Source organism: Schistocerca cancellata, chromosome 4 (genome assembly GCF_023864275.1).
Source record: "Schistocerca cancellata isolate TAMUIC-IGC-003103 chromosome 4, iqSchCanc2.1, whole genome shotgun sequence".
NCBI lineage: Eukaryota > Metazoa > Arthropoda > Insecta > Orthoptera > Acrididae > Schistocerca > Schistocerca cancellata.
The window spans coordinates 838064763-838088839 of NC_064629.1; the positions used below are offsets into that span (position 1 = coordinate 838064763).

Sequence of the window (24077 nt, forward strand, 5' to 3'; positions counted from 1 at the left end):
AAATAGGAAGAAAAGAAAAATCCCATGTAAGAAATGTAGGCAACAGAATAAACAATTTTCTTTTCCCATGTGTACTATTTTTTCCTTACCTTCAATTTCAGAGTTTTCCTTTCACCATCACATCATTGCATATGCAGTGACTGAATGAGGTGGTGCTGTGGTAAAACACTCAAGTTGTATTCAGGAGAACAGTGGTTCAAATCTTCATTTGCTCATCCAGATTTTAGTGTTCTGTGATCTCCCTAAATGATTTAAGGTGAATGTTGATAGGCTCCTGTGAAAGGGCACAGCAAATTTCTTTCTGTATTCTTTCTCAGTCTGAGCTTGTGTCCTGTCTCTAATGACCTTCTCATCAACAGGAAATTTAACCATAACCTTCCATGTGTTTTTTTTCCATTTGCAGTGCATAATACAGTACAGTGTTCTCAATTTACTAAAGAAAGTTACTGATAGCACCACAATGAGTATGCTATTACCTTGGCCCGTTTATGCAGGTACACTTTAAAGTAAGTGTGATACTTTCTAAATAACATCTGAAAGTATTAATTAAGACATTCTATGTTTGTTAAAGTGTAGCCAATTAAAAATGTTTTCATTCATCTCAGCCAGTTTGCAGCCTAGACAACACAAACACCTCCAAATATTACTACAGTCAGCTGTTGTTTAAAACTTTCAGTATCTTAAAAATTCTTCAGGTGAAGACACCAACCTAGGTTTTGATCAAACAAGGCTCCATCAATTCAAAACATTTGTAAAAAAAAATGAAAAAAAGAAGAACGTCCTTAGCAACAGTCCCTCATAAACGAAGATGTATTCACGTATTATAGTGGTTGTACACTGTGTGTGGTCAGTCTCAGTGTCATAAACCAGTTATGCACTGCTCATTCCTTTAGTTGTTTCTTCCTGTATTATGTCAGAAGTGGAGGATGTATGCTTGCTGATGAAGGGTGCGAGGAAATCTGGTGATAGGCATATTTATGTATTCCGGCTTTCAGAAAACAGTTCCTGCTGTCATATCTGATAATCTGGTGCTAAATTAATCTTGAATTGTGCTGTGTTTGCTATGTGACAGTGTACCTTCTTTGAGAGACATCTATTTCAAACTGATGTTAAAAGTGAAGGCTCTGTAGTTACATCTACTTCTATATATATACTCTGCAATCGACCATACAGCACGTGGCGGAGGGTACCCCATACCATCACTAGTCATTTCCTTTCCTGTTCCACTCACAGACAGAATGAGGGAAAATCAACTATATGCCTCTGCACGAGCCCTAATTTCTCGTATCTTATCTTCGGGGTCCTTATGCGCAATGTATGTTGGAGGCAACGGAATCTTTCTGCAGTCAGCTTCAAATGCCAGTTTGTTAAATTTTCTCAATAGTGTTCCTCAAAAAGAATGTCACCTTACCTCCAGAGATTCCCATTTGAGTTCCTGAAGGATAAAAGGTGAACTATTACTGTTATGGCAAATCACATGTAAAAATTGTTTGTTTCTGTGAGACATGGGTGCATCATACATACAACCAGATAAAGAAGTCCGAACAATTCTTTGTTGATGCAGGGATACCTTCTTAAAGTCATTAAACTACTGTTCACATCACTTGTTAATTCAGCTGAAATTTAAACAATTTCTATCTGAAATGACTGAAAATTATTCTAGAGAGAAGAAGAAAGGAAGAAGTGGGGCAAGGTTGTAGTCTCCTATTCATTTACTGTGAATTTTAAAAGCATAAAATTATGTGAATCTCTAAGTTATAATTAATTTCCAGGTGTCTCAAACAATCACCCGAGGTGGTCCACGTTCTCAGATAGCTATACCAGCACAGGGAATGATTGAATTTAGAGATGCATTAACAGATCTTCTGGAAGAATTTGGAACTGATGATGGAGGATTCAAAGGAGAACTCCCAGAAGGAAGGCACATGCGGGTTGAGAATAAGAATTTCTATTTTGACATTGGTCAGAATAACAGAGGAATCTACATGCGGATCTCTGAAGTAAGTCAGAAACATTTGGCATTTTCTCAGATAAACTCAAGTTAAAATCTAGTTGAAAAGTTATGCTTAAAAAAAACCCTTACTCATTGTGGCCACCTGTTTATATTCTGCACATTTTTCTTAATAATTTCTGCAGAATCCGTAACATTTCCATATTTTGTTCCTTATTTGTTTAATTTTTATTGAATTGGGCATCTGGTTCAATGAAACAAAATTACAATCTCAGAATTAAAATAATACTGAGAACAGTAATAGTAAACACACAGTATCTAGAGTTACCTCATTTTACAAATATTAATTATGTACAAGGATATCACCTATAGAGTTGAGAAAACTGTATAAAACTAACATCAGGATGGATGGAACAGGTAAAAAAGTCTATATTCTGTTTATGTGAACAGTTCTTTGTTGTTGTTGTTGTTGTTGTTGTTGTTGTTGTTGTCTTAAGTCTGATTTGATGCGGCTCTCCATGCTGCTGTATCCTGTGCAAGCCTCTTCATCTCTAAATAACTACTGCAGCCTACATTCTTCTCAGTCTGTTTACTGTACTCACCTTTGGTCTGGCTCTATGAATTTTAACCCCCCCCCCCCCCCCCCAATCCTCCCCCAAAATTGATTTAGATGCTATTTAATCAACATATGAATTGCTCTCCATTCTTCTTCAGTAACTCACCAAATACAAGACTAGAAAGTATACACTGAAAATTGTAACAGCTTAACACACTGCCTCATACTGAATATGACCACGAAGTAAATTAAACATGTCAGAGATTGTATAAGACTTTATAATAATATTATTTTCATCACAACCTGTCAAAATTATGATAAGACACAGTGTAATCCAATAAGAACAAATTCTCCATCGACACTGAGGTGACCACAGGAGAGCGATACGCACATATATAGATCTCGGTCGTATCACGTACACAGAGTATAAAAGGGCAGTGCATTCAATGAAATGTCATTTGTATTCAGGTGATTCATGTGAAAAGGTTTCTGACGTGATTATGGCTGCGTGGTGGGAGTTAACAGACTTTGGACATTGAATGGTAGTTGGAGCCAGATGCATATGACATTACATTTCGGAAATAGTTAGTGAATGTCAAGAGTGTACTGAGAATGCCAAATTTCAGGCATTACCTCTCACCACAGACATCGCAGTGGCTGATGCACTTTACTTAATAACCGAGAGCAGTGGTGTTTGCGTAATTCGGACAGTGTGGCAAAATTTGCCGTTGATGGGCTACGGCAGCAGACGGCCACCATGAGTGCCTTTGCCAATTGCACGACATCACCTGTAGTGCCTCTCATGGGCTCGTGACTGTATCAGTTGGCTCCTAAATGACTGGAAATTGTGGCCTGGTCAGATGAGTTCCAATTTTAGTCAGTAAGAGCTCGTGTTTACGTGGATCATTGATGGGATATGGTTGTGTGCGACTACTTGGAGACCATTTGCTGCCATCGACGGACTTCACGTTCCCAAACAACGGTGTTGTGTCAGTGGGCCACAGTTGTTTGTGACTGTTCTGGAGAACATTCTGAACAATTCGAGCAAGTGATTTGGCCACACCACTCTCATCAAACATTTGTGGGTAATTATGGCCGAATGGTCAGTTCGTGCACAAAACCCTGCACCGGCATCACTTTCGCAGGTGGCTGTAGAGGCAGCGTGGCTCAGTATTTCTACAGGGGACTTCCCATGACTCGTTTAGTCCATGCAATGTTGAGTTGCTGCGTAGCTCCAGGCAGAAGGAGGTCTGGCATGATATTAGGAGATATTTCATGAATTTTGCCACCTCAGTGTGCATACAAGGTGTTCCAAAAGAAAGTTTATATTTGAAGAGCTCTCTGCGCATGTGCAACAGATTGGAGGTTCCGTCATCTATCTTCTGTCTACATACATGTAAAGAAGAGTGTGTGTCTGTTTATTCGTTTGTAATTCATAAAAATCTATAGTTTTGTTCTGCTATTGGTGAAATTTTGCACACTTTGCCTTCAAGACAAGAGGAAGATCACTGTCTACATAAGATTTCACGATATGACTTGAAACATATATGTATGCAATATATCGAGGGGAAAGGTTTTTACCTAAAAATCTCTAAAAGTTCTTGGCCAATTTACTTCAAGTTTTTACACTCAGATGAAACAGTGAAGAAGAGTAATGAAAAATTAAATGCCTAGCAAATGCAATACATCATGGTAAACGGACTGTAATTCCTATTGTGAGAATAAATTATGTCAGCACTGCCCATCTCAGAGATAGTTACCATCAGACGTCTAGATCACAGGATGAACAAAAGTGCAAAAATTTGACAAAAATGTGATTGTAAACTCTTATTTATTGCTTAATTGTCATTGTTACATGGAAGAAGGCTGGCTGTGAAGATACTGTTGCCGAATGTAATAGAGGCCATGATTGTCACAGGGTATGCCACGGGTGAAGACATATTTGCACCCTACATTCCGTCAATACGCGGTGATTTAAATATGCCCTTCGATTGCCAGTCGGTCTGTGTGGCAGATATTAAATGTAATGAGCAATGCTGGGCACTGCAACTAGTGGCATATAAAATATTGTTTTCACGTGGATCACATCATTGTGGATAATGAATGTAGTGCAAACAAGAAAAAGGTATATTATGCACATACATTAACATAATACTCTAAGCTGTAACTACATCTGCGACATCTTTTAACACAGGTATGAGATACATTTAAATGTGATGACATAAACAGAACTGTCCACATCAAACATGTCATAAATACAAGTACATAAGTAGTTACCATATGAACTATTTCATCACCTTTATTATCCACATTTGGCACATCCACTTGTAACAAATTTTTTGCTATGTGATACATGACTGAAAATTGGGAATGCCAGTCAGCCAGTAAATAAATTGCAGCTTTGGTGTTAAACATTTAAAAATGTCTTTTCTTCAGTCTTTGTCAGCTGAGTTAGCCCATCCCAGAATCACCTTTTACCAGAATAGTTCTAGTGGAAGACAGATCAGACATGTATTATCAACCAACCTTGAATCTGGGGACCGATGAAAATAGCGAGATAGCACCTTAGTCTGCGGCCTTTTTCCCTTACACAGATAGCATTTCAAACAGGATTGATAGTGTTCTTTGGAAACACAGCGTGAAGTGTGTTTTTCAACAACCATCGAAGATTAGGGTCTGTAAAGTATGATCTGGGTTGGCATTAGGCAGGTATCTACTGTATCCCAAGCAGTTGTGGCATGTCATCCATTGATCAGACCATCATGACGTCAGAGGACCTATGTATATAGCCTCATCGTGCTTACAACAGCTGAGCAAATCTGCTGTTTCAGAACATTGCCATGGTATCTATCGTCTGATGGATTATATCACCACAGAGATTCTGGAATGCACTTACAGCTATTGGGATAGTTGTATTAAGAAAGCAGTTAAGATTAAATTAGCAACTGGCCTTATAAATAGATATGGAGGTATTTGTTTAAATTCTGCTTAGAATCCTGCTCTCTCACTAGTCAAAAAACAGAGGTGCAGAGTTAAAGCTACTTGCTCACATGTTGGTAATTAATATCCACCATCAATAACTTTTGATGGTGATCACATTTGGGTGTGTGGGGGGGGGGGGGTGTACACACAGTCCCTGTATTGTGGTTCATAGCTGGTGTAACCCCACACACTGAGGTTTTAAATTTCCTTGCATGGCATTCTCTTGTAGTATTTGTGCCTTTAAAGTGGTCGAGTGTTCTCCTTTTGGAATATCAGTGGCTGTTGGAGACATCTCCTGGCAGCATTCCTGTAAGTTGTTTTAACATTTTATACAATCAAAAGAGAGTAGACAGTGCAAAATGTTGAAGCAAGTATGGCTATAGGAAAAATGTAAGTCTGTAAAATTGTGTATGACTAGGGGAAAGATAGGTGCCACCAATAGGATAATTAAAGGTTCACAGGAAGAAAAGAGGAGCATCTGAATGAAAGTTAAGAGCTCAGTTGGCAATCCAGTAATAAGCAAAGAAGGGAAGACAGCAAGGTAGAAAGAATATCTGGAGGGTCTATACGAAGGAAACAAACCTGAAGGCAGTATTATAGAGGTAGAAGGGAAATAGGATGAAACTGAGATTGGAACTATGATACTGCAAGAATAAGACCTAAATCAAACAAGGCCCCAGGAGTAGACAACATTCCCTCAAAATTAGTGAGGTCCTGGGAGAGCCAGAAATGACAAAACTATTCTACTATATATGCAATGTATATGATACAGACAAATTAACCTCAGACTTCAAGAACACTGTAATAACTCATATTCCAAAGAACAAAGGTGCTGACAAGGGTGATTATTAACATTCTGTAATAAGTCATGTTTTCAAAACAGTGACATGAATTATTTATCTATAAATGGAAAAATTGGCAGAAGCCAACCTCAGGGAATATTGCTTTAAGCCCTCAAGAAATGTAGGAGCTTCTTCTTCTTCTTCTTCTTCTTCTGCATTGTGAAACTTCTTCAATAATTCTTTGACAGTTATCATGATTTAACACTCAAGCTTTCCATCCTCTACAGCATATTGTCTGCAAGTTGTCCATGACTCCATCTATTCATCTAGTTCTCAGTTGACCCTGTCCTCTGTCACCCCTGGATTTCCAACTAATATCCTTTTAGTTACTTTCATATCACTCATGCATGCCATTTTCCCACCCATTTCAATCTCACTGATTTCACTGATCTACTAAGCGGATGTATATACGAAGACATGCACTGAAAAATGGGCTGACTGTCAAATGTAAAAGCTTAGAGATAAGCATTGCTATCTCTTCTTTGGTACAGGAACTATCAAAATTGATATTGGTCTAACCCCTAAATATCACATTAGGATATTTAGGGAAGAGACCAATGTCAGTTTTGATAGTTACTGTACCTAGCAACACATGGCAACACTTATCTCCAACTCTTAAGTGTGTGTGTATGTGTGTGTGTGTGTGTGTGTGTGTGTGTGTGTGTAATTTACAGGTTATGATTGTACCTGTTGTACCTACTCTTCCAGATCCCTCTTTCACAGGTTGAGCAAAAAATTCTTTGAAGTACCTTTCTGACAAAGCCATCTAGTATGCCCACATCTTTTGATGTTAATGACCAATTTTCCGAGGCATATATAAGCACTGGTCTAAAAAGTGTTTAATAAATCATTATTTCTTTAATACAAAAGGGGCTATGTTAGCTGCTAGTAATGTCTGTTTAACTTATCTCATATACTTAATCTGCTAAAATCTCTCAAAAGTATAATTGTCCACTGTTATTGAAGGTGGCGTGTTCTCCTTGCATCCTATTCCATTAACCGTGTAGTTTGTTTTCTATTGGTTTATATTGAGTCTTATATTCCCATTTGTCTGCTCATGTGTGATCAATTTATCCTTTGCCTTCATAGTTCTTGCAACTATATGTACATCATCAACATAAGCTAGTATCTGCACAGATTTGTAAACTATAGTTTCCCTGCTGAGCAGGTTGGCATCCCTCATGACTTTCTCCATTATTATACTACTCTGTACCTCATTCATTATCTGACATGTTCCACATCCTGGAGGACCTCCTCACTACGGATCAATTGGAATGAAAGTAAATCTAATCTAATCTAATACTCACAAACCTTCACAATTTTTCAGGAGTTCCTAGTTCAGTCAAGGTGCAGCACATTTGCTTTCTATCTAGGGTACCATATGTTAATTTGTAGTCGATGAAAAGGTGACACATGCAAATTCTAAATTCAGTTGTCTTTTCTAAAATATGTCGTAGGGTGAAGATCTGATCTACTGCTGATTTCTGTGGGAGAAATCCACATTTGTATGAGCAATTATATCTCTCTGAACAATTTGTAGGAGACAGTCAAGCAGTAGATAGGAAAATACTTTATAGTGTATTCCAAATTTAGCAACATAATTCCTTGATAGTTCTCTGTTCCAACATATCTCCTTTGTTGTATTCATGGCAAATAATTTCTTCTTTCCACTCCTGGAGTATTCCCTTCTTGCCCCATAATGAAATCACCTGTTTTGGGAGAATGCCTTCTGACTGCCACCTTGCACGAATAGTTCTGCTGTAATATGATCTGTTTGTGGTGACCTATTGCTTTTCATTTTCTTCAAAGCAATTCTCATCTCTTCCAGAGTTGGTGAGCCATTATTTTCGTAGTTCTTTGATGTTTGCTTTCATCTATCCTCTCTTTTTTCATTGATGGAAATGATGGATCCTCTTTTCGTCATACTTATTTCTTTATAAACTTGCTCTTATACTGTTTGTTTCTAAGGTTCTTCTGTATGCTACATTCTATTCATCTGTTGATATCTCTCACTCAGTATCAAACCAAGGAGATCTTATGCACCTTGTTTCAGTACCCAGTGTTTCATTTGCTGATGTCTCCACTGTATTCTTTATTATTTCCCATTGCTCCTCGATGTTGCCACACTCTTCAGTCCTTTAAAGTATCTGTGATATATTTTCCTGGTATTGCTTTCCAATTGCAAAGGATTCTAGAGTTTTTATATTCTGTTTATGTTCTGTGCATTTAGATTTCAGCACTTACTCATACCTATATCAAAAAGTGGTTTGAATCTACATTTGGGCCTCTGAAACTCATCATGTCCAAGAGGTCTGACTTATGTTTTCCATCAGTCAACACATGTTAAGTCTGGTTAATAATGTTCCCATTTGGTGACTTCCATGTTCCTTTTTGTGTATCTTTTATGTTCATGCAGAAATAATGAGGTGCCCCCAATCATTTTTCAGGATGCTGTGAATAAGACTAGCCTTGATCCATTGTCATTGCTTATAATATGTTTGTTATGGGGTCCAACTGTTGGTTTAAATATTTCCCCTTCCCACTTGAGAATGTAGACCACCAGCAAGTATTGTTACATTGTGGACTGGACAGTCATCATATGTTATTTTCAGGAGTTCATAAAACAAGTCCTTTTTGTCTTTCTTAGCTTCCTCAGTTGGTACATGGTCATTGATTATGGAATAATTGAAAAATTTCCCCATTATCCTCAGTGTTGTTAGCCTAGTACTGATACGTGTGAGCCCAATTGCAAGGTTGTTAAGCTGTTGGTGTACCACAGATGCTGTGCTGAATTCATGCTTAACTGCACTACCACTACAGAACATGCTAGCTTCTCAGTTTTCTAAGATTCCACTTCCAACAGTATAGTATTGTGGGTCTGCCTTGATGCAAAGCACTTTTGTTATTTATTTATTTCCAAACTAGTTTCACTTCCAGTGCACCTTACTTCTTGTAGAGCTATAATATTTCAATTGGGTTTCATTGTTAGATCTGCTAACATTCTCGGACCTCTTGGGTTATACAGAGACTTCACTTTGCAGATTCCTGTGTATGAATCAGATTTGTGTTTTCTGTTTCTACTCTTTCTTCCACCATTGGTTTGCCCATTATCATTGTCCTTTCCATCACCATGTTTGTCACCATTGATCAATCCAGCTTCTTTTTGTTGAAATTTAGTGACATGAGTTCTTTTTATGGAGTGGGTTGTCAGCCCTAGATCCAATCTATTCCAGAAGAGGATTGCTATTTTTTAATCAGTGTTTTCTTCTCTTAGCCTTTGGGGAGCCATCCCCACATACTACCAGGCAGCAGCATCAGAGCCCTATTAGCTGCTACTTTTCAATGTTCCTGCTGGGCTTTCAAAGCTGCCGTAATATTCCCAGGACACACAGTCCCCATTGCACATCACTCCAAGGGCAGTCTCATACTCTGTGTGGTTGCCCGTCTCCCATATTGTGGACAAGGGATTGGACTTTGAGAGGCAAAATGTAGGAACATGCAAGGTGATATTTACCCTACACTTTCTATTATAAGATAAACTGAAGAAAGGCAAATTTACATTGACCAGTAAACCCCCAATTCCTTAAAGAATCGAACTCCTAATACATAAAACAGCTTCAAATGTCTGATTACTTTACAAATGAATTAATGTGTTAAATATTTGCCATTGAACATGTTAGTGAGAAAAAGTTTAGAAAACATTTGAAATTATGTATAAAGTTTGCTGGAAGTCACTAAGTGCTCTCACTATGAAAAGCTGGATAAGTATAGTCGGGGTAATTTGTGCTCCATTCTAAGCAAAAGCAAATTTTTCACACATCTCGATGTTATTATGTCATATTTCATGAAATACATGCTGTGCACTGATATAATTTTGCAGATACAGTCAGTGATATAATTACATATATACTGTCTGCAAAGTACACTCCTGGAAATGGAAAAAAGAACACATTGACACCGGTGTGTCAGACCAACCATACTTGCTCCGGACACTGCGAGAGGGCTGTACAAGCAATGATCACAAGCACGGCACAGCAGACACACCAGGAACCGCGGTGTTGGCCGTCGAATGGCGCTAGCTGCGGAGCATTTGTGCACCGCTGCCGTCAGTGTCAGCCAGTTTGCCGTGGCATATGGAGCTCCATCGCAGTCTTTAACACTGGTAGCATGCCGCGACAGCGTGGACGTGAACCGTATGTGCAGTTGACGGACTTTGAGCTTGGGCGTATAGTGGGCATGCGGGAGGCCTGGTGGACATACCGCCGAATTGCTCAACACGTGGGGCGTGAGGTCTCCACAGTACATCAATGTTGTCGCCAGTGGTCGGCGGAAGGTGCACGTGCCCGTCGACCTGGGACCGGACCGCAGCGACGCACGGATGCACGCCAAGACCGTAGGATCCTACACAGTGCCGTAGGGGACCGCACCGCCACTTCCCAGCAAATTAGGGACACTGTTGCTCCTGGGGTATCGGCGAGGACCATTCGCAACCGTCTCCATGAAGCTGGGCTATGGTCCCGCACACCGTTAGGCCGTCTTCCGCTCACGCCCCAACATCGTACAGCCCGCCTCCAGTGGTGTCGCGACAGGCGTGAATGGAGGGACGAATGGAGACGTGTCGTCTTCAGCGATGAGAGTCGCTTCTGCTTTGGTGCCAATGATGGTCGTATGCGTGTTTGGCGCCGTGCAGGTGAGCGCCACAATCAGGACTGCATACGGCCGAGGCACACAGGGCCAGCACCCGGAATCATGGTGTGGGGAGCGATCTCCTACACTGGCCGTACACCACTGGTGATCGTCGAGGGGACACTGAATAGTGCACGGTACATCCAAACCGTCATCGAACCCATCGTTCTACCATTCCTAGACCGGCAAGGGAACTTGCTGTTCCAACAGGACAATGCACGTCCGCATGTATCCCGTGCCACCCAACGTGCTCTAGAAGGTGTAAGTCAACTACCCTGGCCAGCAAGATCTCCGGATCTGTCCCCCATTGAGCATGTTTGGGACTGGATGAAGCGTCGTCTCACGCGGTCTGCACGTCCAGCACGAACGCTGGTCCAACTGAGGCGCCAGGTGGAAATGGCATGGCAAGCCGTTCCACAGGACTACATCCAGCATCTCTACGATCGTCTCCATGGGAGAATAGCAGCCTGCATTGCTGCGAAAGGTGGATATACACTGTACTAGTGCCGACATTGTGCATGCTCTGTTGCCTGTGTCTATGTGCCTGTGGTTCTGTCAGTGTGATCATGTGATGTATCTGACCCCAGGAATGTGTCAATAAAGTTTCCCCTTCCTGGGACAATGAATTCACGGTGTTCTTATTTCAATTTCCAGGAGTGTATGTTGCAAATAGTTTTAGCAGTAAGTAAGTAATAAATTAAAACATCATGCCTGACACTGAAGTTTTACTGCATGAACAGCTTAAATGTAGTAAGCGATAAACCTTTTTCCTTCCCTCATTTCGTGGGGGATGTCAGCAAGACAAACACATCAAATTAATTCACAATTGTGAATAAGGACTACCATCTGTTGTAGAATGGAATGACGACAACGAAAACTTGTGTTGGATCGGGACTCGAACCCGGATTTCCCACTTATCGCGAACATTCAACCAGACTGTGAACTATGACTTCTCATGCCCACTACACCCTTTGATGCTCTTTTGTTTTTCAGAGCACTTACTGATATTCCATGAAATTCACATTCTCTCAATGTTTTACAGCATTGGTGGATGCAATGGTTGGTGAGTTTTTAATAAATTGAGTGCCAGACCCCAATCCTTGTTCAAATTGAAGCCTCTGTCCTGGTTTATAAGGTTTTATGACACCTTTATTTCGATAGACTGTTGTTGTTGGTGGTGGTCTTCAGCCCAAGGTCTCTTTGGATGCAGCTCTCCACATTATTCTACCCTGTGCAAGCTACTTCACCTCCAAACAACAACCCACATTCACTTGAACCTACTTCCTGTATCTGCCTCATGGTCTTCCTCTTCAGTTTTTACCCACACACTTTTCTCCATTTCTAAATTGACGATTCCTTGTTGTCACAGAATGTGGCCTATCAGATGATCCCTTCTTTTTCTCCCTAGTTCTATTCAGTGCCTGCGATAATCTTCAGCATTCTTCTGTAGCACCACATTTCGAAAGCTTCTGTTCTCTTCTTATTGAACTGCTTATCTTCCATGTTTCACTTTCTTACAACACAACACTTCAGACAAATGCCTTCAGAAAAGAGTAACACTTAAATTTATATTCAGTGTTAACAAATTTCTATTCTTCAGAAATGTTTTTCTTGCCATTTCCAGTATACATTTTATATCCTCCCTACATCATCTGTCATCAGCTATTTTACTGCCCGAGTAACAAAACTCATATACTACTTTCAATGTCTCATTTCCTGGTCCAATTCTCTCAGCATTGCATGATTTGACTACATTCCATTACGCTTGTTTTGCTTTTGTTAATGTTAAGCTTACATCCCCTTTTCAAGATACTGTCCATTCTGTTCAACTGCACTTCCAAATCCTTTACTGTCCCTGACAGAACTACAATGTCATCTGAAAATCTCAGAAGTTTTATTTCTTTTCCCTGAACTTCAATTCCCTCTCTAAATTTTTCTCTGGTTTCCTATACTGCTTGCTCAATGTACAAATGGAATAATATCAGGGATAAGTTACTCACTGCTTTCTCAACGACTGTTTCCCTTTCACACTCTTCAACTTGTATAACTGCAATTAGTTTTTTGTACAAGCTGTATATAACCTTTCGCTCCCTGTATTTTACCCCTTCTACCTTCACAATCTCAAAGAATGTATTTCAGTCAGCATTGTGAAAAGCTTTGTCTATGTCTACAAAAGCCATAAATGTTGGTTTGCCTTTCTTTAACCTATCTTCTAAGATAAGTCATAGGGTCAGTATTGCCTCGTGTGTTCCAACCCAGAACCCAAACTGATTTTCCTCAAGGTCGGCTTCTACAAGGTTTTCCATTTATCTATAAATAATTCTTGTCAATATTATGAAATGATAAACTGGTACTTACCATATAATGGAAATGTTGAGTTACAAGCACAACAGAAAGACTGCTAAACAAGTAAGCTTTTGGCCAAAAAACCTTCTTCAAAGTCACTCACACACACACACACACACACACACACACACACACACACACACATAAATTCATGCAAATGTAACTCTGACACAATGACCACTTTCTCTGGCTGTCACTGTTTTGCAAAAACAATGTATTAAACTAATAATTTGTTGTTATTCACTCCTGTCAGCACCTCCCTTCTTTGGAAGAGGAGTTATCACAGTGTTTTCGAAGGCAGAGGGCATTTCGTTCCTCTCATATACCTTGCATACAAGGTAGATAGTTGTGTTATTTCTTGCTCTCCCAAGGATCTCGGTAATTCTGAGGGAATTTTGTCTACACCTAGGGCCTTGCTTTGGCTTAGGTCTGTCAGTACTCTGTCAAATTCTTCTTATAGTGCCATATCTCCAATTTCATCTTCATCTACATCCTCTTCTCTTCCTTAATGCTGCTAAAAGTTCATGTATCTTGTACAGTCCCTCTATATATTCCTTCCACATTTCAGCTTCCCCTTCTTTGTTTAATACTGGTTTTCCATCTGAGCTCTTGATATTCATGCATCTATTTCTCTTTTCTCCATGGAATTATTTTAATTTTCCTGTAAACATTATCTGTCTGTACCTAGTTATAAATGCTTAAATTTGTCTTCTACCCATTCCTGCTTAGCCATTTTGCATTTTCTGTCAGTCTCATTTTTAGATGTATATGTTCACTTTAGTCTGCCTCATTTGCTGCATTGTAATGTTTCCTCTTTCATCAATTAAATTGTATCTATATTCGCCAAAATTCAACATAATATTAACACAACAGCTGTCAACATGATTATGCGCCATGCGAGCCTGGCACTACTATGAGAGAGCATTCATGACAATCAAATAAGTGCTAGATGTCATTTCAAGAGTGCATCTCTATATTTATGTTTCAGCTGTACTCCTCGTATTCGTGAGAATGAGTTAACTATATGGAATATTCCCAAGCAGAATCAATGCAGTTGAAAAAGTCTGCATGCCTGAAAGTGAAACTGAGTCACTTGTACAAAAAGACAAGGCAAAATGCAGGGAGCCATGTATTAATTAATCTCATTGATAAACATCTGGGTGATGATTCATTGATAATAGCAATAATTTCACGTGTGGACAACAATAAGATGATTTTTCATAATTTTAATATCATTGGCTATTGATAGATAAATGTCAGTCTTATGAATAAAATCAAGAGGAAGATGATAACTTCTCTCATTGAGTCTGGCACACCATATAACAACATTAAATGTCCTTCCTGTAAGACCGGTAGTTAGTAATATTGTTGACACCTACATGTCAGCTAGAAAATACTTGAAATGCATTATCAGCAAGTGCTTTGGGAAGTGTAAACACTGCATTCACAGCTCTGCACACTTTTTACACCAGCTCAAATCCCACTGTCTGTATTCATGGAACTATTTGTGGAAAAGTTCTCATCTACTTATTTCTTGTTTGACAGAAAATGTTATTAACAAACAGATGATGTGGCAATGGTTACTCCATTATCACTTGTTTTGGCAAACATATACATCTAAAACTTTGAGACATTGGGAGTAGTATCTAAGTTTAAACTAATGTGTTTCTATTGTGAAATTTAAGACGCGTATGGTATGGCGATATGGATCGAAAAAAAACTTGAAAAGAGGGCCTTGTAACAGTTAAACTCTATCCATTACAATATAAAATCCCTGATGGAACTTGAAATAAATGTTTCCTCAATATGTTATTTAAGAGGAGAGTAGACAGATCCCTGGGTCACAGTGTAGTTCTACATCTACATCTACATTTATACTCCGCAAGCCACCCAACGGTGTGTGGCGGAGGGCACTTTACGTGCCACTGTCATTGCCTCCCTTTCCTGTTCCAGTCGCGTATGGTTCGCGGGAAGAACGGCTGTCTGAAAGCCTCCGTGCGCGCTCTAATCTCTCTTAATTTTACATTCGTGATCTCCTCGGGAGGTATAAGTAGGGGGAAGCAATATATTTGATACCTCATCCAGAAATGCACCCTCTCGAAACCTGGCGAGCAAGCTACACCACGATGCAGAGCGCCTCTCTTGCAGAGTCTGCCACTTGAGTTTGTTAAACATCTCCATAACGCTATCACGGTTACCAAATAACCCTGTGATGAAACGCGCCGCTCTTCTTTGGATCTTCTCTATCTCCTCCATCAACCCGATCTGGTACGGATCCCACACTGATGCGCAGTACTGTCAGTTGGAGTGGGTAGAGATCTTTTTTGGCAACAGTAATAAGCTAATAATTGGATCCTTTTACCAACCTCCCAACTCTGGTGATACAGTTGCTGAAAGGTTCAAAGAAAACTTGAGTTAAATTTCAAACATGTACCCTACTCATACAGTTATAGTTTGTGGCGACTTTAATTTACCCCCGACATGTTGGCAAAAATACATTTTTAAATCCAGAGGTATGCACAAAACATCATCCGAAATCGTGCTAAACGCATTCTCAGAAAATTATTTTGAGCAGTTAGTTTGTTAGCCCATGTGAATAGTAAACAGTTGTGAAAACACACTTGACCTCTTAGCAGCAAATAATTCTGAACTAATAAAAAGCATCAAAACAGGTACAGGGATTAGTAAATACAGGGTTGTTGAAGCGAGGTTGAATATTGTAACCCCAAAATCCTCCAAAAATAAATGAAAAATATGCCTATTAAAAAAAGCAGGTAAAAATTCACTTGACATATTCCTGAGAGATAATGTCCACTCCTCCCAAATTAACACTGTAAATGTAGACCAGATATGGCATGAAATCAAAGAAATAGTATTGACGGCATTTGAGAGATTTATACCAAATAAATTAATAAACAATGGAGCTGATCCTCCTTGGTACACAAAAGGGGTCAGAACACTGCTGCAGAAACAATGAAAAAAGCATGCCAAATTTAAATTAATGCAAAATCTCCAAGAGTGGCGATCTTTTCAGAAGCTTGAAATTTAGTGCGGACATCAATGCTAGATGCTTATAATAGTTTCCACAATGAAACTTTGTCCCTAAACCTGGCAGAAAATCCAGAGAGATTATGGCAGTATGTAAAGTACGCTAGCATCAAGACACTGTCAATACCTTCTCTGCGTGATAGCAATGGATATACTATCGACGACAGTGCTGTGAAAGCAGAGTTACTAAACACAGCCTTTCGAAATTCCTTCACCAAAAAAGACGAAGTAAATATTCCAGAAGTCGAATCAAGAACAGCTGCCAACATGAGTAACTTAAAGTAGATATCTTCAGAGTAATGAAGCAACTTAAATTACTGTGTACCAGTTGGGTTCCTTTCAGAGTATGCTAATGCAATAGCTCCATACTTAACAATCGTATACAACTGCTCACTCAGTGAAAGATATATACCCAAAGACTGGAAAGTTGTACAGGTCACACCAAAAATAGGAGTAATCCACTAAATTACAGGCCTGTATCATTAATGTCAATATGAAGCAAGATTTTGGAACATTTATTGTGTTCAAACATTATGAATAACCTTGACGAGAATGGTGTATTGAGACAGAATCAACGCAGATTTAGAAAACATCATTTTTGTGAAACACAACTAGCTCTTTACACATAAGATGTGTGGTTTACTATTGACAAGGCATTTCAAATTGATTCTGTATTTCTAGATTTCCAAAAGGCTTTTGACACTGTACCACAGAAGTGGCTTGTAGTGAAATTGCATGCCTATGGAATATACCTCAGTTATGCGACTGAATTCGTGATTTCCGTTCAGAGAGGTCACAGTTTGTAGTAACTGATGGAAAGTCATCGAGTAAAACAGTAATGATTTCTGTCATTTCCCAAGGTAGTGTTATAGACGCTCTACTGTTTCTTATCTATATAAACAATTTAGGAGACAATCTGAGCAACCATCTTAGGTTGTTTGCCGATGATGCTGTCGTTAATCGTCTAGTAAAGTCGTCAGAAGATCAAAACAAGTTGCAAAATGATTTAGAAAAGATATCTGGATGCTGCAAAAATTCGCAATTGACCATAAATAATGAAACAGAAAATGTTGTGGGGAAGGAAAACCAAAGAGACTGCCTACACTACACTTGTCCATCCATTTCTGTAGTACTGCTGCGTGGTATGGGTTCCTTACCAGATAAGATTAATAGAGTACATTCAGAAAGTCCAGAGAAAAGCAGCACATTTTGTATTATCGAAAATAGGGGAGAGAATGTCACTGACATGATACAGTATTTGAGGTGGATATCGTTAAAACAAAGGCATTTTTTGTTGTGGCAGAATCTTCTCATGAAATTTCAATCACCGACTTCCTCCTCCAAATGTGTAAATATTTTGTTGACACTGACCTACAAGGGGAGAAATGATCATCATAAAGTAAGGGAATCAGAACTCACATGGGAGGATATGGGTGTTTGTTTTTTCCGCATGTTGTTAGAGATAAGAATAATAGAGAATTATTATGAAGGTTGTTCGATGAAGCCTCTGTCAGGCACTTAAGTGTGATTTGCAGAGTGTACATGTAGATGTAGAAAAGAAATAATGACATAACTTGTATAAAAGAAGACATTGGTTGATAGGACACAATCTGAAGCATGAAGGAATCATCAATTTGATTATCAGAGAAAGGGCTTGAATACAGTAAGCAGATTCAGACAGGTGCAGGTTCAGTAGTTATGCAGAGATGATGAGGCTGCACAGGATATACTAGTGTGGAGAGCAGCGCCATTCTAGTATTTGGACAGAAGACCACAACAGTAGTGTGGATTATTTGGAAGTGAGCGCGGCAGGTGCTGGAAATATTTGCTGAGTGACCACAACACAGACATTTCACCCAGATTGTGAAGTACAAATATACAAATTTCAGGAGTAAGGTGACATCTGTAATGGAACTTGGGCAACTCATCACATTCACTCACTCAAAAAATCACCTTTAATAGAACGTCATAGGAAACATTTCATAGGACCGAAAAGGACCACATCTGAGTTAATTTCTGATATGAAGACACATTATCAAAGCTATTTTTTGTGTTATATATTAGAAAAACTGGATTGGGATATTTAAAACAAATTGAGAGGAATGCTGTCACAGGGGCTATGTTTAATCTAGGTCACATGTTGGAATCCTTTGATTGGGCAATTGTTGTTGTTGTGGTCTTCAGTCCTGAGACTGGTTTGATGCAGCTCTCCATGCTACTCTATCCTGTGCAAGCCTCTTCATCTCGCAGTACCTGCTGCAGCCTACATCCTTCTGAATCTGCTTAGTGTATTCATCTTTTGGTCTCCGTCTACGATTTTTACCCTCCACGCTGCCCTCCAGTACTAAATTGGTGATCCCTTGATGCCTCAGAACATGTCCTACCAACCGATCCATTCTTCTAGTCAAGTTGTGCCACAAGCTCCTCTTCTCCCCAATTCTATTCAGTACCTCCTCATTATTTATGTGATCTACCCATCTAATCTTCAGACTTCTTCTGTAGCACCACATTTCGAAAGCTTCTATTCTCTTCTTGTCTAAACTATTTATCGTCCATGTTTCACTTCCATACATGGCTACACTCCATACAAATACTTTCAGAAACGACTTCCTGACACTTAAATCAATACTCGATGTTAACAAATTTCTCTTCTTCAGAAACACTTTCCTTGCCATTGCCAGTCTACATTTTATATCCTCTCTACTTCGACCATCATCAGTTATTTTACTCCCCAAATAGCAAAACTCCTTTACTACTTTAAGTGTCTCATTTCCTAATATAATTCCCTCAGCATCACCTGACTTAATTCGACTACATTCCATTATCCTCGTTTTGCTTTTGTTGATGTTCATCTTATACCCTCCTTTCAAGACACTGTCCATTCTGTTCAACTGCTCTTCCAAGTCCTTTGCTGTCTCTGACAGAATTACAATGTCATCGGCGAACCTCAAAGTTTTTATTTCTTCTCCATGGATTTTAATACCTACTCCGAACTTTTCTTTCATTTCCTTTGTCATATCATTTCTTCAATCAAGCTCATGCTTGTTTCATGTTACAGTAGTACCTGGAAAGATGTTTGCTGGAAACAACGAGTTCTGAAGGGGCTATGGTGAAGGGTTTGGGAGATAATGAGGGATACTTCTAGAATATTAGAACATTGGTTGTGATTGTGAGAAAAAAATACTGAGGGTATTTTGTAATTGAACATTTTGGACACTACGCATCAGAAGTATTTTCTGTACATAGCATGCTTAAGCCTTAGATAATCCTCACATAAAACCAACTTCACAGGACAGCAGAAGCTATTAAGCTAATCTGACAGTTTTTCCATACATGTGTTCAGTAAATTTAACATACCATTTTGAAGTTGGACTCAGATTCGCCCATGTTTTATTTCATTGCATGAAATTCTTCTGATTTGAACAATGACCTTTCTCTAGGTTTTTCAATTTTAAATTGAGCAACTGATGATTATAAACACACATACTTCTTTCTTTTTGTGAACTCTGCAGTAATTGAAAGAATAACATGATATTTTCATCCCATACATTGTTTTCTTCTTTATAATTTGGGAAACATTGGCAGTGGTCTGTAACACATTTACAGTCCTTTACACTACAGTTCTAATATTGACAGTCCTTCACAGTACAGTTCCAATATTTATAGTTTGCATTAACTGACTGATAATACTGCAGTGTTGTGTGTGTGTGTGTGTGTGTGTGTGTGTGTGTGTGTGTGTGTGTGTGTGTGTGCATACTGTTGTGTGAGTTATTGTTACTTACTCTAGATATGACAGATATTGAAAACATGAACTCATGTGATTTATCATCTGAAAATGGAAGTCTGGTAACGTGTGAATCATTTGAGGTAATAGTTATTTATGATATGTGATATGTGGTTTTCAGTATTTCACTCCCTCGAGCAATGGTGGTGAAATATATTTGTATACAGAAATGAGACAAAGTGTCACGTTTTATTATAGGTCATATGAGAAACATACTCTGTACATAATTATGATGGTATAATTGCAGCCAACTGATATTAAATTTTCTTCTTCTTCTTCTTCTTCTTCTTCAAATGATGATATTAGCAGTAATGTTGATTGAGAATTATTAATATAACTGATAGGAATATGTCAACGTATCATTGAGTTGTGTAACTTTAAAGACTGCCATTACTACTAGTAACATTTTGTATTGTTTTCAAATTTATGCATAGAAGCAAAGACAGTAATATTAACTATTTCATACTTCAGGTGAAGACTAATTTCCGGACAGCTATCACAGTTCCAGAGAAGTCCTGGGCCCGATTTAGAGATATATTTGCAGATTACTGTGAAAAAATGAAGGAAGGTGGTGAGAAAGTGTCTGTAGGTGGTGGATCAGAAGGTGGACCTAACACGAAGTGAGGTTTACCTTCCTCCTAGGGTGCATTCAAAAACACTTCCATCCAATGAATCAAGACTCCAGAGAAAGGAAAGCATAGATTGTCTTCAAATTTATGGAATTCCATAGGTGATTGTAAAAGTTTCTGGATTTTCATGCAAGATGATTAGTAAAAGTTTGAGTATGTATAAATAAGCAAGATTTATGTCCAGGAGAAACAGTGAACACTTTTGCAGATGGCCCTAGAGAGTAATGAGCAGATTATGTATAACTAGTTGAGTTTCACAAATTTGATGTACTTGGAGTGGGTAAGGTTTTATGAAGAAATGTTATATTGCCAAATTGACTTCGAATCTTAATTTACATCATTAATGGAACAGAGGAAATAGTTTCTTTTTTAATTTATTTGCTTGAGATTATATCATTTATGATGAGAGTGTAAAAAAAAGCTGAAAAACCACAAAAAAAGTTTATGGAGTTAGTTAAATGGGTGGAGGAATTAAGCTGAAGGAAGCTGAATGATTGCTTTTTTGTGTAGAAAGGTTATAGATGGAAGTTGTATATCAAATTATTATGGAAGTATATTTCTTTGGAAGTTCACTAATTTGTAAATAGTATATGGAACAGAATGACAAAGGACAAAGAGAGTCTCTGAGCGCTGTTAGAGGTCTGTTGCTTTATTTCTGTTAATAGGTACTGTTGTTTGTTGTTTGAATCAGAGTTAAAGGTTACTAGTTAGTAATGAGTTGCGAGTCTATAAATCTTGACAGAATTCAGAGACAATGTGGTCAGCTGATTTAGAAAGAGCATTACAAAGAAAGTGATATCAGAAAGTTTCATATATTAAACAATGTATGAAAACTAGTTTAAAGTTAAAATGACGCTTTCCAGTAATTTTACACATGTAAACAGCATTAGAATATTATTATAAAATGTTATTAAGTTAAATGTTATGATGCATAAAAATTTTATTGAATTGATACTGAAAGAAATTTTAATGTGAAATATTTGTGGAGTTATTGTTAACCACACTTTATTTTTTAATAAAGTTTGTAAATTACTACAAGAGTACCAGTTGTAATCCAATTTGGTCGTATATAAAATTTTGTTTGCAGTTAACTGTTTTATCAGTGACCTTCCAGGCATCAGTTTTCTTCTGTTAAGACATAGTAACAGTGATGTCAAATAGTTTAGCCATAATAGTTTGGTTTTCTCTATATTTAAAATTTTATTGCTACAATATCATTGTGGAAAGTGGGTACAAACGTTTGATTTTTACATAACTCAGTTAAATGGGAACTTGAGGACTCAGAAGGCTGTGCCATATTTCTTTGAAGTAGGGTGTCAATTACGTTTTGTCACATCTGATTACACATTGGCATTATGATAATTGCTTTAAAAGTGAAATGTGCAGTGATAAGCCATTGTGAGAAGACCGTGCTCTTCAACTTACATTTCCTTCATCACAATAAACTTACTATCTCATTGCTTAATGTACTGTCATGTTGGATAGCTGTTGCGAAGAGTGATATTGAAACTATTTTCAGACAAACTGAAGTGATAACTGTTGCAGCCTGGTGCTGTAACAGGTTTAGTATTCAAGAAATTTGGATTTAGGTTTAGCTGTTGCTTTTTTATGGTTCAGCAGGCATGGGATTTGTAGTTTACTGATTTAGTGTTGGAACTTTTCTTGTGGATTGTTTTTGACTATTGAGGAAACAGTTAGTTTGAGGCTGAACTATGCATCTGTCTCCTCATACTTGATTCTTTTAAAACATACAGTTATGTTTGTTGAACTCTGATTTTGGATTCAAATAAATAATTAATATTTTGGAGTGACTAATTTCATTGTAGTTTGCTTATTAAAGAAAATAGATAATGATTCACCATATTCATTATCTAATTACCTTTGGTTTACAGTGATGAGTTACAAAAAAAAGTACAATGTGTGATAAAGCCATTGGTCAGAAAAGGACTTTATACTGCATTGATTCACTTCATTACAACACTGCCTTCAGTATTCTGCCATTAGTATAGCTTATATATTTCATTGTGAATTTGAGGGCAATTTAGAATCAGCAGTAACAGATTTAAGGTAATAAATAAAGAGCTGCTGTAACATTGTTAAGGTGTTGTTGTTAATACTGTTGTTGGTGTTTTGAATATGTCTGAATGTCTTTCAAGGCCTCATTACCTATGCAAATGGAATAAGTGAGTAAACTGTGCAGTATTTTTCCTATACATTAAGTTGTAATTTGTGTCAAATAATGTATATGGTGGTTCACTATAAGTAAATTTCCTCAGAAAGTCATAATTAAATAAGTGATATTGTTTGTTAGCTTTAATCCAGATGATATTATCCAATTGTTGAATTTGGACAATTTTATTTTGGGAAAATTTGTTCACATTTCAGGAGTTAACGGATTGCAGTGCTGTGAGTAATGTTGAGATCTCTCAACTGATGCAATCAAAATGTAATCAGCTAAAAAGTTGAGCAATTTATTTTAAATGACTATTGAGAAAAATGCATAGAACTGTGATTTCTGAATCAGAATTTTCTTAAGTCGTATTCTATTTTACCAGCACATCGACCAAACAACAAATTAAAAAAGAGAAACAATTCTACATTCATTTTTAAATTAGAAAAAACTTAATACTTTATACAAGCTTTACAAATTTTACAAGAGTACTTTGTGAAATTTTGATTTTTTAAATAATGTTAACATGTTTGTTATTTACAATGTTACAGCAGATAAAACATGTTTATTATGCACAGGAGTAATGTGTTGAAAAGTTTTCTTCCAGAAAATTTCTGGTTGTATAGGTGGCAAACCAACAGTTTGTCTAGACAGCTTGAGTTTACTGTGATATTTTGTCACTATAAAATAAGATTTCCCAATTGCATTTTCTTAAATACTGTAAAATACCTATCAAATAACTGATACAATGATTTCATTTATAAAAAACCAGAACTTGGATCTGTAACTTTAATCACCTTCATAGATGAAAATTATAGTAGGTTTATCTGTTCCAATGCAAAAAGATTAGGGAATGTGTTTTCTTTGCTAAATTTAAAGTTTTAATTTTGCATATGTATAATCGTGTGTGTGTGTGTGTGTGTGTGTGTGTGTGTGTGTGTGTGTACGCGCGTGCGTGTGTGTGTGTGTGTGTGTGTGTACGCGCGTGCGTGTGTGTGTGTGTGTGTGTGTGTGTGTGTGTGTGTGTGTGTGTGCGTGTACGCGGGTGTGCGCGTGCACCTGCAAGTGTTTTATTTTGTTAAG

The 24077-nt window shown here is 38.0% G+C and overlaps 1 protein-coding gene across 2 annotated transcripts in view; it reads left to right on the forward strand.

Annotated features, from left to right (window-relative positions):
• LOC126184926 (transcriptional activator protein Pur-beta) overlaps nt 1-22640 on the forward strand; it is a 345282-nt gene extending 322642 nt beyond the window's left edge. For both annotated transcript variants that reach the window (XM_049927598.1, XM_049927599.1), the window contains 2 exons: nt 1773-2000; nt 20667-22640. In XM_049927598.1, coding sequence (XP_049783555.1) covers nt 1773-2000; nt 20667-20819 — 381 coding nt within the window. In that variant the 3' untranslated portion in view covers nt 20820-22640. The remainder of the gene's footprint in view (nt 1-1772; nt 2001-20666) is intronic.
• The last annotated feature ends 1437 nt before the right edge of the window (nt 22641-24077 follow it).